The sequence below is a fragment of the Pristiophorus japonicus genome, chromosome 5, assembly GCF_044704955.1.
Source record: "Pristiophorus japonicus isolate sPriJap1 chromosome 5, sPriJap1.hap1, whole genome shotgun sequence".
NCBI lineage: Eukaryota > Metazoa > Chordata > Chondrichthyes > Pristiophoridae > Pristiophorus > Pristiophorus japonicus.
In genome coordinates, this window is record NC_091981.1 from 276,694,900 (window position 1) to 276,712,577 (window position 17,678).

Below are 17,678 nucleotides of genomic sequence, written 5' to 3' on the forward strand. Positions count from 1 at the left end.
TGTGCAGATTGCAAGCTCCCCTCCCCCCTTCCCCGAGTCCAGAACATCATTGACTGTACCCATGTCGCTCTGCGGTCTCCTTCAGATGAGCTGCTGCTTTCACAAGGGCTTCCATCCCACGAACGTGCAACTGGTGAATGATCCATCAGCAGGACACCATGTAGGTCTGTGCCCACATTCCTGGTCGCTGCAGGAATCCTCCACTAAACCTTGTGGTACCATGTGGCTGGTACATGGCTGAACTGAGCTACAATCAGATCTATGGCTCAACTAAGGCCTTCGTCAAGCTGACCGCTGGGAGTCCTCAAACAATGATTCTGATGTCTGGAAAGGTCTGGTATCTTCCTGCAATACAGCCCAAAATGAGTGTCACCATATCATTGTGGTTTGCTGTATACTGCGCAACTTTGCTTTTCAACGGAGCCATCACTGGATAGCACGATGATGGAGAGGACACTGATGACTTAGACGATGGTGGGGAAGCAGAAACAATATAAGAAATAGGAGCGGCTATCTGGCCCTTCGAGCCTGGTCCGTCATTCAATAAAATCATAGCTGATCTTTCAACCTCAACTCCATTTTCCTGCCCTATCCCCAAATACCTTAAGGTTCCAATATTTGCTTGCAGCCAGAGCACTTCAGCAATAATTCATTGAAGAGCTCTTGCTCTGAACAATCCCTGCTCTGCTGCATTAACAGTCATGTCCAACATCTCCCAGTTCTTCCACCCTCAAATAAACTGCATCTGGCCAAAGACCAATATTGATATTCATGTCACCGAACATTGCAGGGTCACCAGCTACTGCAGGAACACTCGCTGCACACAAAGATTTCAGAATAGATTATCATTTAACTGCTATATACAAATGCCTAACATTAATTATCACGCTGGTGTGATTCCCTTAAGCCTGTCTTAAGTCCTCTCTTACCTACTCTAGTGCTCTGATGAGTCCTAGGGCTAGAAATTGCCCCTCGCACCTATTGGGGGTGATAACCTTCCGAGGCCGAGAAGTCCTGTCCCCGACTCAGAATTGGACTGCACACCCCTCTCCGGTACCCCACGTGTTTTGAGGGGCTCTCCCGGCGCTGTAGCACGGCGCTGAGTTCAGTGCTGCGCGGAGCAGGCCAGCACGATGGGGATGCTCAGCATAGTGCTGACGTGCTACAATGCCCCTCCCTTTCCATTAAAGGGGAGGAGGGCCGCTGCGCACTCTGCAGGCCCTTTGGTGGCTACCAGGGACGCAAGTGACCAGGCAAACAGCCTGGCACCCAAAATGGAGTGCAGGGCTGCATGATGGCGGCCTGATCGTCGCGAGGGCTGTCATTGTCAGGCTAACCCACATAAAGATGGCAACCCGGAACGTTAAAAAGGGGGGGGAGGGGGGGGGGCATTTAAGGGACCCCCGGCAGCGGATGTCCACCAGCTTCGCGACCCGTGAAGCTGATGCTGACATCCGCCCACTGGGCAGTTTCCCTCACAGGGAGCTGAGGGGTCGGCACGAACGACGAGGACATCATCGTCAGTTGCGCGCCAGCACTAATTGCAGGGCGCGGTGCTGCCGGGACAGCACCCCCGAAACCTTCCTGGGAGGCGGTCGCGCCCCCCCCCCCCCCACCTCCCCGGCGAAAACGCCATTGTGCCCCATTAGTGCTCCCCGGAGAGGCTATCCGGGCTATAAAAAGAAGCAGCATGGGAGATGAAAGACTGATGTGGTTTAGTCAAACCGAGAGATACCGATGGTTGGAACTTTCTAGGAGCTCGGTTCTGAGAGGTGCCGGCTTCACACTGCAGCAACTCAGAATTGGGAAGGGCAGTCTGGTCCAGCTGCCTTTCTGGCACCAGGTGAGCATTGGTTGAGAGGGTCGCGAGAGTCGTTACATGCGGTCATTCAGAGAGATGGCAACATGTTCTATTACCATTGCTAAATTAAAAAGTAGGACCTAAAAAGTAGTAATCTCAGGATTGCTACCAGTGCCACGTGCTAGTCAGAGTAGGAATCGCAGGATAGCGCAGATGAATACGTGGCTTGAGCAGTGGTGCAGCAGGGAGGGATTCAAATTCCTGGGGCATTGGAACCGGTTCTGGGGGAGGTGGGACCAGTACAAACCGGACGGTCTGCACCTGGGCAGGACCAGAACCAATGTCCTAGGGGGAGTGTTTGCTAGTGCTGTTGGGGAGGAGTTAAACTAATATGGCAGGGGGATGGGAACCAATGCAGGGAGACAGAGGGAGACAAAAAGGAGGCAAAAGCAAAAGACAGAAAGGAGATGAGGAAAAGTGGAGGGCAGAGGAACCCAAGGCAAAGAACAAAAAGGGCCACTGTACAGCAAAATTCTAAAAGGACAAAGGGTGTTAAAAAAACAAGCCTGAAGGCTTTGTGTCTTAATGCAAGGAGTATCCGCAATAAGGTGGATGAATTAACTGTGCAAATAGATGTTAACAAATACGATGTGATTGGGATTACGGAGACGTGGCTCCAGGATGATCAGGGCTGGGAACTCAACATCCAGGAGAATTCAACATTCAGGAAGGATAGAATAAAAGGAAAAGGAGATGGGGTAGCATTGCTGGTTAAAGAGATTAATGCAATAGTTAGGAAAGACATTAGCTTGGATGATGTGGAATCTATATGGGTAGAGCTGCAGAACACCAAAGGGCAAAAAACGTTAGTGGGAGTTGTGTACAGACCTCCAAACAGTAGTAGTGATGTTGGGGAGGGTATCAAACAGGAAATTAGGGGTGCATGCAATAAAGGTGCAGCAGTTATAATGGGTGACTTTAATATGCACATAGATTGCGCGAGCCAAACTGGAAGCAATACGGTGGAGGAGGATTTCCTGGAGTGCATAAGGGATGGTTTTCTAGACCAATATGTCGAGGAACCAACTAGGGGGGAGGCCATCTTAGACTGGGTGTTGTGTAATGAGAGAGGATTCATTAGCAATCTCATTGTGCGAGGCCCCTTGGGGAAGAGTGACCATAATATGGTGGAATTCTGCATTAGGATGGAGAATGAAACAGTTAATTCAGAGACCATGGTCCAGAACTTAAAGAAGGGTAACTTTGAAGGTATGAGGCGTGAATTGGCTAGGATAGATTGGCGAATGATACTTAAGGGGTTGACTGTGGATGGGCAATGGCAGACATTTAGAGACCGCATGGATAAACTACAACAATTGTACATTCCTGTCTGGCATAAAAATAAAAAAGGGAAGGTGGCTCAACCGTGGCTATCAAGGGAAATCAGGGATAGTATTAAAGCCAAGGAAGTGGCATACAAATTGGCCAGAAATAGCAGTGAACCCGGGGACTGGGAGAAATTTAGAACTCAGCAGAGGAGGACAAAGGGTTTGATTAGGGCAGGGAAAATGGAGTACGAGAAGAAGCTTGCAGGGAACATTAAGGCGGATTGCAAAAGTTTCTATAGGTATGTAAAGAGAAAAAGGTTAGTAAAGACAAACGTAGGTCCCCTGCAGTCAGAATCAGGGGAAGTCATAACGGGGAACAAAGAAATGGCAGACCAATTGAACAAGTGCTTTGGTTCGGTATTCACTAAGGAGGACACCAACAACCTTCCGGATATAAAAGGGGTCAGAGGGTCTAGTAAGGAGGAGGAACTGAGGGAAATCTTTATTAGTCGGGAAATTGATGGGATTGAAGGCCGATAAATCCCCAGGGCCTGATGGACTGCATCCCAGAGTACTTGAGGAGGTGGCCTTGGAAATAGCAGATGCATTGACAGTCATTTTCCAACATTCCATTGACTCTGGATCAGTTCCTATCGAGTGGAGGGTAGCCAATGTAACCCCACTTTTTAAAAAAGGAGGGAGAGAGAAAACAGGGAATTATAGACCGGTCAGCCTGACCTCAGTCGTGGGTAAAATGATGGAATCAATTATTAAGGATGTCATAGCAGTGCATTTGGAAAATGGTGACATGATAGGTCCAAGTCAGCATGGATTTGTGAAAGGGAAATCATGCTTGACAAACCTTCTGGAATTTTTTGAGGATGTTTCCAGTAAAGTGGACAAGGGAGAACCAGTGGTATATTTGGACTTTCAGAAGGCTTTCGACAAGGTCCCACACAAGAGATTAATGTGCAAAGTTAAAGCACATGGGATTGGGGGTAGTGTGCTGACATGGATTGAGAACTGGTTGTCAGACAGGAAGCAAAGAGTAGGAGTAAATGGGTACTTTTCAGAATGGCAGGCGGTGACTAGTGGGGTACCGCAAGGTTCTGTGCTGGGGCCCCAGCTGTTTACATTGTACATTAATGATTTGGACGAGGGGATTAAATGTCTTATCTCCAAATTTGCGGATGACACTAAGTTGGGTGGCAGTGTGAGCTGTGAGGAGGATGCTATGAGGCTGCAGAGCGACTTGGATAGGTTAGGTGAATGGGCAAATGCATGGCAAATGAAGTATAATGTGGATAAATGTGAGGTTATTCACTTTGGTGGTAAAAACAGAGAGACAGACTATTATCTGAATGCTGACAGATTAGGAAAATGGGAGGTGCAATGAGACCTGGGTGTCATGGTACATCAGTCATTGAAGGTTGGCATGCAGGTACAGCAGGCAGTTAAGAAAGCAAATGGCATGTTGGCCGTCATAGCGAGGGGATTTGAGTACAGGGGCAGGGAGGTGTTGCTACAGTTGTACAGGGCCTTGGTGAGGCCACACCTGGAGTATTGTGTACAGTTTTGGTCTCCTGACTTGAAGGACATTCTTGCTATTGAGGGAGTGCAACGAAGATTCACCAGACTGATTCCCGGGATGGTGGGACTGACCTATCAAGAAAGACTGGATCAACTGGGCTTGTATTCACTGGAGTTCAGAAGAATGAGAGGGGATCTCATAGAAACGTTTAAAATTCTGATGGGTTTCGACAGGTTAGATGCAGGAAGAATGTTCCCAATGTTGGGGAAGTCCAGAACCAGGGGTCACAGTCTAAGGATAAGGGGTAAGCCATTTAGAACCGAGATGAGGAGAAACTTCTTCACCCAGAGAGTGGTGAACCTGTGGAATTCTCTACCACAGAAAATAGTTGAGGACAATTCACTAAATATATTCAAAAGGGAGTTAGATGAAGTCCTTACTACTTGGGGGATCAAGGGGTATGGCGAGAAAGCAAGAAGGGGGTACTGAAGTTGCATGTTCAGCCATGAACTCATTGGGCCCAAGTTTCCACAAGAAAAAAAACGGGCGCCCCTCCGAGCTGGGCGCCCGTTTTTCGCGCCTAAGACAGCGCCTAAAAAAATCCTCGGTATTCTCCACCTACTTACAGGTCCTCTGGCCCTCGGCGCAGCCAGCACGAGCTGTGGGAGCCGGAGCCAGGTCCCGGCGCTGAAAACAGTGCCGGGACCTCTGCAGATGCGCGCTACAGTTGGCACGCAAGTGCAGTAGCTCCAGGGGTCGAACTGTGTGGGAGGGGCCCGAAGCACGCAGCTCCTAGCCCTGGCCCAATGGCCTCACTGGGGCTGCGTGAATAAGGCTCCTCCCACGGCCAGCTCCTGCTCCCTGCCCGACCAGACCCGACACTCGCTTCCGCGCTCCCCCCCCGCCCCGACCCAACACCCGCTCCCCCCCACCGCGACCCGAGACCCGCCCCCCCCCCCCGACCAGACACCTGCTCCCCCGACCCGACCCCCGCTCCAACCCGACCCGAGACCCGCTTCCCCCACCCCCCGACTGACCCGACCCGCGCTCCTGTTCCCCGACCCGACGCCCCCCCCGCTCTCTCCCCCCTCCCCCTCTCTCCCCCTCCCCCTCTCTCCCTCCCTCCCCCCCCCATCTCTCCCTCCCTCCCTCCCCCCCCTCTTCCTCCCCCCCTCTCTCTCTTCCCCCTCCCCCCCCTCTCTCTCTCCCCCCCTCCACCCCCTCTCTCTCTCCCCCCTCCCCCCCTCTCTCTCTCCCTCCCTCTCCCTCCCCCTCCCTCCCTCCCTCTCTCTCTCTCTCTCCCCCTCCCGCTCAGCGGCACGAACGGCTGCAGAATTCTCCCTGGCTGAAGCACTTTCACACAGGTAGGAAGATGGTTTATTTAATCTTTTCTTGGCTTATAAATGTTTATTCAGGTTAGATTTATTTGTATAATATTTGTAGAAGTATAAATAAGGATTTATTGTCGAATTTAATGAGTTCCCTTCCCCCCCCCCCCTCCCCCCACCTCGTTCTGGACAACCTGCGTCTGATTTTTTAATGTGTAGAACTGTTTTTTTCAGTTCTACAAAAATCTTCACTGGCTCCATTCTACTTTAGTTTGGAGTACATTTTCACTGTGGAAACTTTCAAATCAGGCGTCAGTGGCCGGACACGCCCCCTTTTGAAGAAAAAATTCTGTTCTAAACTAGAACTGTTCTACCTGCCTCGAACTGCAGAAAAAAAAATGTGGAGAATTGCGATTTCTAAAATAGTCCGTTCTCCACCAGTTGCTCCTAAAAAATCAGGCGCAAATCATGTGGAAACTTGGGGCCCATTGAATGGCGGTGCAGGCTAGAAGGGCTGAATGGCCTACTCCTGCACCTATTTTCGATGTTTCTATGTTTCTATACTGCCCCTACTCCTCTGCACTCCCACAATCTGCAGGAGAGCAGACTGGGAAATGTGAATAAAAGATAGTTTGACAGCTTGAAACTTTAATTTTAATAGAAAAACAGAAACTGGCCCACGTTCCACATTTCCCTCCGGGCCCCGATTGCTTATGCTCGGTTTTGCATTCTCAGGAATTTTTGGTGTCACTTGCGAACGGCAAGATCGGCGTGATAAATTACAGATTGCGTCATTTGAGGAAATTCCGGGCTATTAATTGATAATTCACAGTTAATTTCAGTAGTTTGGTATGCAGCATATTACTGTACTGTAACCCAAAAACTGCAAGAAAAGATGAAGATATACAATAAAAACATTAATAACATTCACTTAAAAGCTCTTGAAAATGACGTCATGAAGCTTGAACTACAGATTCTCGGAAAATCTCTGCTAGTTTGGCACCTGATCACTGAACCTTACCCTTCCACGTTGGAGAACCTTTGGCCGTCTCACAGCTTTGTTAACCAACACCGGCTGCTGCACTCTGGCTCTTTCATTCGGTCCAATAACTTGCATCTCCGGGTAGACATTGTCCAGATACCACTTGAATGATTTACAATTGAGCCTTTTTCTCAGCTGAACTCGTTCATTAATGTCACCATAATTCCGGACTCTTAGCTCAGGCCTCAGGGCAAAGTATTGTTCCTGGAATTTAAAAATCTTTCTGCAGTTAAAATTGAAGATAATTAGATTTTTTTTTGTTTAAAAGCCTCAAGAAAGTGAAAAAATCTGACGTTCGTGTAAGAGGAGAATTAAACATCTCAGCAGAAAACAAAGCCAATTTTTTGTGGGGCTAGCTTTAAATAGCAGTCATTCTGTGAGGATAAAGCTGTAAAATTTAGATTCCAGCGTAAGAATTAAAGCTGTAATGATGGCTTATAACTAAACATTGAATGTAAAACAAATACCATTCTTACTGTCCTATCCAGGCTGAAACTTGGTGACTACGGCAGCAGCAACCCATAGTTGTTCCATAGAACAATTATGTAAAAGTCAACAACACCAACTTACATTCATGTAGCGCATTTACTATAATAAAACGTCCCAAGCTACGTTCCCACTAATCTGTGCAGCCGCGTTAGAGATACCATTTACCTGTTCTTCTATGGGAGATTGCGCAAAGTTGTGAATAAGCCGCGCAGCCCTTTAAAGGGACCGCGCACCCAAAAAGGATTAGGAGGAACACTGGTCCCAAAGCGCTTCACAGGAGCATTGTCAAAAAACAAAAATTTGATACCGAGCCATATAGGGAGCTTTTAGGGCAGATGACCAAAAGCTTGGTCAAAGAGGGAGGTTTAAAGGAGCGTTTCAAAGGAGGAAAGAGAGGTGGAGAGGCGGAGAGATTTAAAGAGGGAATTCTAGAGCTTAGGCAGCTGAAGGCACGGCTGCCAATGGTGGAGCAATTAAAATTGAGGATGGTCGAGAGGGCAGAATAAGTGGAGCGCAGAGATCGCGGGGGATTATAGGGTTGGAGGAAATTAGAGATAGGGAGGGGCGAGTCCATAGCGGAATTTGAAAACAAAGATGAAAATTTTTATAATCGAAGCATTGCTTAACTGGAAGCCAATGTAGGTTGGTGAGCACAGGGGTGATGGGTGAATGGGACTTGGTGCGAAGTCGGACAGGGTCGGCACAGTTTTGGATGACCTCATGTTTATGGAGGGGAAAACTGGAGAAGCCGGCCAGGATTACGTTGGAATAATCAAGCCTAGCGGTAAGAAAAGCATGAATGAGGGTTTCAGCTGCTGATGAGCTGAAGCCAGGGCAGATATGGGCCATGTTACGGAGGTGGAAATGGGCAGTATTAGTGATATAACGGATATGAGGTAAGAAGCTCAACTGGTGATTGTAAGGGAGTAAAGTATAAAGTGTACAGACAGTTGGTCACCAAAGTGGGTACTGAAGGTAGTGAATTGATCTGACACGTGAGATGGTTCAGAGTAAAAGGGCTTAAAGTATTAGGGGGTTGTGAGGAGGCGGGAGTTCCTCCACCTCCAAGGTAGGGGTTGTAATATATCGCCTATTGACAGATTGTAAAACTCGCTTATAAATGATAGAAAATGGCCATATAACATAAAATTAAAACTTTACATATTCAATACATTTAAGGGAACGAAGGGCAGAGTTGACAATACCTACTAATAAATCTTCAAGAACAGTAGGGAGTAAGCTGTCTGGAAACATAGATAGGATAATACTATTGTCGCAACATTTAACTCATGGGAAAGGGACAGTTTGCTGAACTCATGGGAAAGGGAGAGTTTTGTCTGATAAGAAACCAGGTGCAGAACTAGACATGGGAAATCAAGGCAAGGTTAACACTATAGAACAACACATTCCAGAAGGTTGAGATGCTATGGGAGATGGAGAGGTTGAGAAACCGCTCAGCAGCCTGTCTAATAAGGGTCAACAAATCAATGAAGCTCCGCTGATAAGCAGTAGGCCAACCGGTGGTTAGAAGGTTTTGTTGAAGGGTCGCACATCTCGAAAACTGTATAACTGTGCATGTCGAACCCTTGTACTTTGAAGGTTCATTCCTGAACTCTTCCCCTGCATATGCTTGAATAAAGATCGGTTAAACCAAGGTTTCATCTGAGTGATTCCGTGTCGCTATACAGGCGGGTGTCGTCTCCTTATTTCAGAGAGTCCACCTTGAAGAAGAGAAGTCTTCTTTTTAACCCCAACATTTGGCGCTGCGAGGAGGGTACAGACACTCCGACCCGGACGATGTGGCAGCTATTGGGGTGATTATGCTTTTTTGTACCATCTACAAGTAGCATTGACGGGGAAGGAGGTAATCTGTATAAAGAACTAAGTTATAGCAGACCAAAGTAGGATAGGTATATATGTCCTGAAGTGTGATGGGTGACATGGTAATAAAATAGGGAGAAGCTTGTATTGATCGTGTGCGCGCAAACAAAGAAGGAATACAACCTAAAGGGGCAGTGGGTGCCGACTCCAAGATACTGACGGGACTGGACAGGTTAGATGTGGGAAGAATATTCCCGATGATGGGGAAGTCCAGAACCAGGGGACACAGTCTTACGATAAGGGGTAGGGCATTTAGGACTGAGATAAGGAGAAACTTCTTCACTCAGAGAATTGTTAACCTGTGGAATTCCCTATCGCAGAGAGTTGTTGATGCCAGTTCATTGGATATATTCAAGAGGGAGTTAGCCCTTACGGTTAAAGGGATCAAGGGGTATGGAGAGAAAGTAGGAAAGGGGTACTGAGGGAATGATCAGCCATGATCTTATTGAAGGGTGGTGCAGGCTCGAAGGGCCGAATGGCCTACTCCTGCACCTATTTTCTATGTTTCTATGTTTAGAAAAAACTGGCCAGTGGAATGGAATGGGGACCAGAGGAGTTTCTGATATATGAGGACCAGAGGGGTCTTGGGTATATATGCTAGCAGAAAATAATGTGAAAATAATCAAATAAAAACTTACGAGTTAAAACCGACACTTAAGCTGCCGAGGAAAAAAGATGTAACATTTATTGAGTGAAAGGATGCTGTTTAAAAGTTTCAGTTTGTATGGAAGTGTTTGTGTGGAAGTTTCTTGATTGTAGAATATGTCTGAAAGCCGGTCTTTTAAAAGAGGAATGATTGTCTGTATGTTTATTTTAGCTCCCCCACTTTTCGGATATGGAGCTGAAAGCTTTTTCAACCCTTTGTAATGTTGTATTGGATCTGGGAAAGCATGACTAAATTAAGTGTTAAAATGTTCATTGTGTACCTAGAATTGAATTAGATTTTAAGTTAGAAACGCAGGTGCGGATTTATTTTGATTTACGGAGCCATGAAACGCGCAAAAGTCGGGTTGTTTAACAAAAGATAAAACTTTAGCTTTGAAGTTACAGTTGCTAAAAGAAAAATAAATTGAACGTTTTAATTGGGATTACAAAAAATTGGGATTGTCTTATGTAGTTTAAATAAAAAATGTGTGGTCTTGTTTTAATCAATTTGAATTGTAACAAAGCACTGTCTTTTCAATTTAGTTATCAATTAAAACGTTTAAAAAGCACCGTCTTCTTTAATGTCCCTTTTTTTTTTTAAAAAGCCTGCATAAATTGCTCGGAGCTACAAGCTAAGGGACGCTCCGCCCTCTTTTGCCTTATGTGTTTGTGTTAAAATGTGTTTGTGATGTTTGTTAGATGCAAAAACTAATTCAGTATTTTTACAGTTAACTGGAAAGGCATCCAAAGAAAGAAGAATACGGAACCTGACGTCAAATTTTATCTGTTCTGTATTGTGTTTAGTTAATAACATATTGGCTTTGGAAAAAAATATTGGTCTCAATTTAATTGGAATTATTGAGGGTAACTAACCAATGAAAACCAGACTTTCATTGTGACTTGGTGAAATTCTGGTTATTTCAAAACATGAATGTCCCTAGTTCCAGATATGAAACTTTCATCACATTGGAAAAATAAATAAAAGACACTCTATGTTGATGATGATTTTTGCTAGGAAGAATAAAAGTTGCCGTTTGGTTGTTTGGAAAATGTTATTTAAATTACAGGAAAGTTTCTACTTCATTAAAGGAGATTTAAATTTTGGGTTTGGAAACCTTTTTAAAATGGATGATACTGGATAGTTTGGAAATAATACTCAAAAGTTTAGAGACAATGATCGAGATGAATTGCGAGCACTTGTCTCTCGTATCGGGAAAGGTTTTAAAAAAAATTATGTGAAGTCTCGTAATAACGTCATGCCTTCTTACAAACCTGCAAAGGAGTTAACCCTTTCCACTGACAGCTGTTTTATTTCATTCACCAAACAACTTTAACATCGCTGCATGAAATTTTAAAAATATTGAACATTATTAATTTAAGTTTCTTAATTGGAAATTAATGTTTTCCCATGTGCCAGAAGGAAAATAAATGTGTGTAATGACTGGGACCAAGTTAGAACATTTGATCTATGTTTTCTATTTTTAATGGGATGTGTAAAATAACACAAGGGAAAAGACAAATGCCCAAGGACAGAAAGGAGGCTATTAGATCATCAGGGACTGTGAAAGGGGTCAGGCAGGTACTAGGGCTATTCAACTACTGTCGAAATGCTGAGATAGCGCAACCTATACGGGACCTGGTCAAAGGGGGGAAACCATCCCAAGAGCCAGTGGACTGGGGCCCTATTCAAGAAACGGCGTCTGTAAAGTTAAAGCAAGCCCTCAAAAGTGCGCCAAGCCCTGGGATTATCCGATCAGAATTGACCCTTGCACATCTATAGTGAGCCAAAGTTAGGCAGAGGAAACGTTTCAAGGAAACTCTCAAAGCCTCCTTGATAAAGTGCAACATCCCCACCGACACCTGGGTGTCCCTGGCAAAAAGACCGCCCTGTGGAGAAAGTGCATCTGGGAGGGCTCTGAGCACCTTGAGTCTCATCGCCGAGAGTAAGCAGAAAACAAGCGCAGGCAGCGGAAAGAGAGTGCGGCAAACCAGTCCCACCCACCCTTTCCCTCAACGACTGTCGTCCCACCTGTGACAGGGACTGTGGTTCTCGTATTGGATTGTTCAGTCACCTAAGAACTCATTTTTAGAGTGGAAGATTCCGAGGGACTGCCTATGACGATGATGATACCTACCACAGTAAAGATATTTATAATGCGGTAGTGACTCAAATACATGGGGATAGGTATAGGCCAGCAGTGTATCAACCCCGACCAAAGGGACCCTGGGAAAACTTACAGCTAGATTTTACTGGACTGCTACCCAGCCACAAAGGGAAGACATATTGCCTAGTTGTAATAGATCAATTCACAAAGTGGGTAGAAGTTTTCGCCTCTAGAAATTGCTCATCAGAAACCGTGGCCAGGATCCTAGCAGAGGAAATACCCCGATGGGGAATGCCACTCCAGCTGGACTCAGATCAAGTTACAAACTTCACAGAGAAAGTGATGAAACAAGCCTGCGCTTTACTAGGGATCAGACAGAAATTCCATATCCCATACCACCCGGAGTCATCTGGATTAGTGGAACAAATGAATAGGACCTTAAGGACAGCACTAGCTAAGGCAATTGAGGAGACAGGAAGGGGGTGGATAGACATGTTATCCCGCATACTGATATAAAGACTGGATACGGAAGTTTGTGACAGAACTCTGTAAGCAGTTACATAATGGTGAGTGAAACATGTGCCTGCGTAGTTATAAGGGGTATTGGCAAATGGAAACACTGGACACAGTTGAAAAGACAATTTGGGCTCAATTTTCCCCAGTATTTGTGCCGTTTTTTTTTGAGCAGGCTGCTTTTTCTGCCCTAACTTAAAAATCCCCAGTTTCCCCAATCAATTTGCACCAGTGTAACTCATTTAGTTACTTTTTTTTAGTTAAGTTTTTTTTTCCCCCTCAAAAGGGGGCATAACCTGCCCCCTGCGCCAATTCTCGTCATTTAGGGAACTTTGGCCAGATGATAGTTACTCCATTTCTACTTAGGCCAGCATATGTGGCCTCTCGAGATAAGCCTTGTGAAGAGTTAAAGAAATCGGCGCAGGTAAGTAAATCGGAGACCATTCGGCCTGGGCTAGGGGCGGGAAGCGGAGCGGGCCTGGACTGGCACTCACTCGGGACCAGAGAGACTCGGCGGGGGAGGGAGCAATCGGGGGCCACGGCGGACCAGGAAGGTACCCACCTTAGCGGACCAGGAAGGCACCTCACTTGGGGACCGGAGAGGTTCGCAGGCAGTCGATTGGAAGGCTTGGTGCCTGGGGAGGGGGGAAGGGAGAGGGTGGTCACTACTGCGCATGCGCGGCCATTTCAGCGATGTCAAGAACGTCAGTTTTTTCCCCGCACATGCGCATAAGGTCCCGCTCCTTTTTACAGCAGACCGCAGGCTGCACCCGCTGAGGCAAGTGGCCACGCTGTACGGCTCCAGATTACAGCACAAGCATCGGGGAAACTTCAGACAAGTTTTTCTCGTGCATTTCTTGACCTAAATAAGCCGCGCAACTCTGGCAATATGCCAGAAAACGGGCTTGGGGAAAATTGAGGCCATAGTCACTAACTGACCGATGACAACCGGGAAATTATTTTTTTGCAGGATTCTGGTGCTCGTGGGAACAACATGGGGTAACTCATCCTCATACCAAGGACAGCTGGCTGAGGGACAGCAAGGCCTGCTGTGATAAGGAACCAGGAATGCTGACGGTGACGGCCGGCGCAACAGTGGACTTAAATTGCCGTGTCGGGTTAACGGGCATAATACAACGTAGAGAGGGAACGAACCAACATTGGGGATGGACCAGTAATACGGGACTAACAATTAGGGTGAATAAGACCGCGGTGTGTTTTCAAAGGAGAGGGGGATCACGAATATACTGCAATCGGGAAAAGGGAGTGCAGATAAGGTGCACGCCAGATTTCACGCAATTCTCCGGAGTACCCCAGCAAAGGGAGGATGAGTGGAAAATATCCAACCTTCCCAGTGTACAGACTCTAATGACTGTCGTTAGAGAGTTATTCCCCAAGATAGACCCACCACCACTGCCCCACCAACTACCTTAGCAACAGTGAGCACTACCAGGGCCCCGACCACCACACCCCCAGCACCACAAACGTGTCCAACTATGAACCTTGGAGCAAAAGGGGGAGTGGTAATAAGGCAGACCAAGGATAAGATACACTTCGGGGTACGTCAGTGAATAATTACGGTATTCCTAAACTTAACAGACTTAACCATCCCCAGTTTTTGCGGGCCAAAAACTGTAAGCCTGTGTAAAAACCTGAACCTGCGAGCACTTGAAGGCCCTGAATCAAAAACCATGAAGTTTAATGGGGAAAGAGGGTCGGGTAAAAAGCAGGATTGGGGAAAAAGAGGGATACTAGAAATGGTAGGCATGGGATACGCGGCAGTAGTTGCGACGGTAAACACTATAGACCTGCACACGATAGATGATCGGGTCGACGTCCTAACCCGAACCTTACAGGAATTGTTGGATAGGGATGAGGATAATGAAAGGGTACAGGCACAACTGGGTAGTGGCGCGGAGAGAGAATTATTACAAGTGGCCTACACGTTGCAAGACCACGCCAGAACTATAAATCTGATAAATAGAGCAGAAAGAAACTTGAGCAGAACAATACAGACAGAAATAGTTTGCGCAGGGTACGGAGCATGGTTACTCAGTGGTATACAACATAACCTAGAGCAACTCCAAAATGGAAAGGTGCCAGATTGGATAACACTTGATGTATTTACCAGCTGGTGAGGTGCAGAGAAACAGTCATGCTTGTGCCCCAAAGGTCAGTTGTGTAACCGGACATTTAAATATAATGGTTTTGTACTATCAATACCACAGTATGATGTGACAAAGGGAGATCCCCTATACCAAACAGACAATATAGGGGAAATAAGAAATCAAACTCGTGTGCATAACCATGACCTATCCAGATATGTAATTAAAGAGAACAATAGTACTAAGAGTCTCAACATATATGATTGTTCTAAAAATAACCAAGTTGTTTTATGTCGAGATCCACCACGAATGATCAAAGACTGTGGATATGGCCAAATTGATGGGTGCACATTGAGTGTAACCCCCTGGCGCGGGACTATGAAACTATCGCTGTTCCACGAGAAAATGGAGAATGGTGCGTGAGCACCACGGCAACTGAAATGAAGGTTACAAATAAGGGAGAGGATACCTCCTGCGCCATCATGAATACTGACTTCTGCTTTACCCCGCTTGACGAGACATATTTAAATGGGTACGTTATAAACCCTGAACTAAAAGAAGAAACCATCAATGGGACAATGATAGACACTATCTGAGAAGAGTATGAGAAGGCCATCAGGCCGCAAGGAGAACCGATACCCGAACTAAATGAGGAACAAACTCGACTGAAGCAGGATAGTCGGAGGCAAAGACTGAAGTATATAGTCCTAATGGAAGACATAGACAAACTGCAAAAGGACACTGAGGAAATGTTGGCTATTCAACCTTGGTACATGAAGTTTTGGAATGCTGGACTCAATGTGCAAGTGCATCCGTGGATATGGACAATGTCACATGTACTGGTTGTGGTGCAAGGGGTCATATTGGTTATCTTGCTGTTGTTAGCTTGTAAAAAATTTAATCGATGTAAGAGACAGACTATAGCACGAGCAATAGTTAAAACATTGAATAAAGGGAATATAGATAGTCCGGCAGAAAAGACTTATTTTGTATAACCTTGATGGGAAAACCAATAGGTGGATCCTGCAGTTTGGGAAGTGGCACTACCCAAGCGAAAGGACAACACTGGAGGCTCACCCATGAGGAATTAATTGGGAAATGGCCTATCTTGGGCATATAGCCAATGGCCATAAAGGGAGGAATTGGCGTAGTCGGCAGGGTGCCACAGCTGAGGAAGAGGGTGAATGGAATTCACTGAGGCTAAGAGCAACATTATTTCAGGAAGTCCACCTTGAAGAAGAGAAGTCTTCTTTTTACCCCAACATGATCAATATACTACCAAGATCACGAACAGACTTGGTCAGCCTCAGATAGTTGCCAGGGAGAGGGTTCAGAGTTTGTAGCGTGAACTGAAGACAATGGCTTCAGTCTTCCCGATATTTAACTCATCAAAAAAAATCAACCAACCTCAACGCACTACTTGGTGCCAAGTTAGGAGATTCTGATCAAAGGTGACCTCCCTTTCCACTCACATATTGTGCTCATCCTCAACCATCAATTAAATTGATAATGGAATTGATGGCAAAGTGTATTAGACACTGAACTTGCACCTCTAGTACTTGGCATCAAATCTAGCCCAGAATGTCTCTCATAGATCAGATTTGTAGCTTTAGCCTGAGCTACATTATCTTTCAGCATCATGGCATGATGTTTTTTTCTGTCCATTGAAGTGGTCAGAAGGCATCCCATAAGTCTTGTCATTAAGTAACTTCCTAAAAAGGTCATGATTAATCTTGAGGATGACCATCATATTCACTTTGCACACAAGGTTCATAAGTTTCAGTCATAGCAGGCTTGTCCGTGCCTTACTGCTGTGAATCCAAATAGAGTGTTGGGAGAATAACAAAATCACAACGGATCAACCCAAAAGAACATGGCCATGCAAAGGGAGAACACAAAAGAACAAAAGCAATCTAATTCTAAGCTTCCTTGAAAACATATTGCATTCATAGAATCATAGAAATTTACAGCCGGCCGACCAAGAGCCATCAGCCTAATCCCACTTTCCAGCTCTTGGTCCATAGCCTTGTAGGTTACGGCACTTCAAGTGTATATCCAAGTACTTTTTTTAAAGTGGTGAGGGTTTCTGCCTCTACCAGCCTTTCAGGCAGTGAGTTCCATTTCTCACCACCCTCTTGGTGAAAAGATTTCCCTACAAATCCCCTCTAAACCTCCGACCAATTACTTTAAATCTATAAAGCATTGCAGGTAGCTAAATATTCACCAACAGTAATGGTACTGCAAATGCTTTCTTTACTTCTCGAACAAAACAGAAACATGACACCCAGCCAATTAAAAAAAAAAATATAGTGGCCCCGATTTTAATTCAAGATGGATTCCCGCTCATTGCAGTCGGGTCTCAATTATGGCATTGGGCCGCAACATGCAAATGTAAAGAAGGACCCTGTTAATTCAGGAGAGCAGGTTAAATTGCAGATGCTGTGATGATGGTTAAGAGCCAGGGCGGTCTTTACCGCCCACCCGCCAGGTTTCTGCTGAGCGAGTAGGGTTAAAATTGTCCCCATTATCCCTGCAAATTCCTCCCCCTTTGTAGACTGGGATATAATGTTAGTACGTGACAAATGTACCTTATACTCATCCATCCAGACATGCGTCAGACGAAGAGAATTGTGTGCCATCGTATCCTGTCCTCCGGGTGAACCATATGGGCGGCGTTTCCGGAAAATATGGCCAACCCGGGAGCATGGAATTATTTCTAGCCGACCACCGCACGTCCAAATCTGAGCCAAAAATGTAAAACAAGAGAACGTTATCTTAAGTGTACTCACTGCAGCAATAAAAAGTAAGTGTCAAAATCAAGATTTCTGAAACTAAAAATACTTGTAATTTTACATTATCTAAGAGTGGCGATGTCTCTTTTTAAAGAGGGATTTGTCCCTGCACAATTAT

At 45.7% G+C, this 17,678-nt stretch overlaps 1 protein-coding gene across 3 annotated transcripts in view; it reads right to left on the reverse strand.

The window, feature by feature from the left end:
- The window catches only part of galnt11 (UDP-N-acetyl-alpha-D-galactosamine:polypeptide N-acetylgalactosaminyltransferase 11 (GalNAc-T11)), a 203,101-nt gene that overhangs the window by 24,853 nt on the left and 160,570 nt on the right, over positions 1–17,678 (reverse strand). For 2 of the 3 annotated variants that reach the window (XM_070881652.1, XM_070881653.1), the window contains exons 9-10: positions 17,357–17,509; positions 7,010–7,234 (exon numbers count right to left, since the gene is read on the reverse strand). In XM_070881652.1, the coding sequence (XP_070737753.1) occupies positions 7,010–7,234; positions 17,357–17,509 (378 nt within the window). Of the gene's footprint in view, positions 1–7,009; positions 7,254–17,356; positions 17,510–17,678 lie in introns of those variants that run through there. The other variant, XM_070881654.1, reaches the window with a different exon arrangement.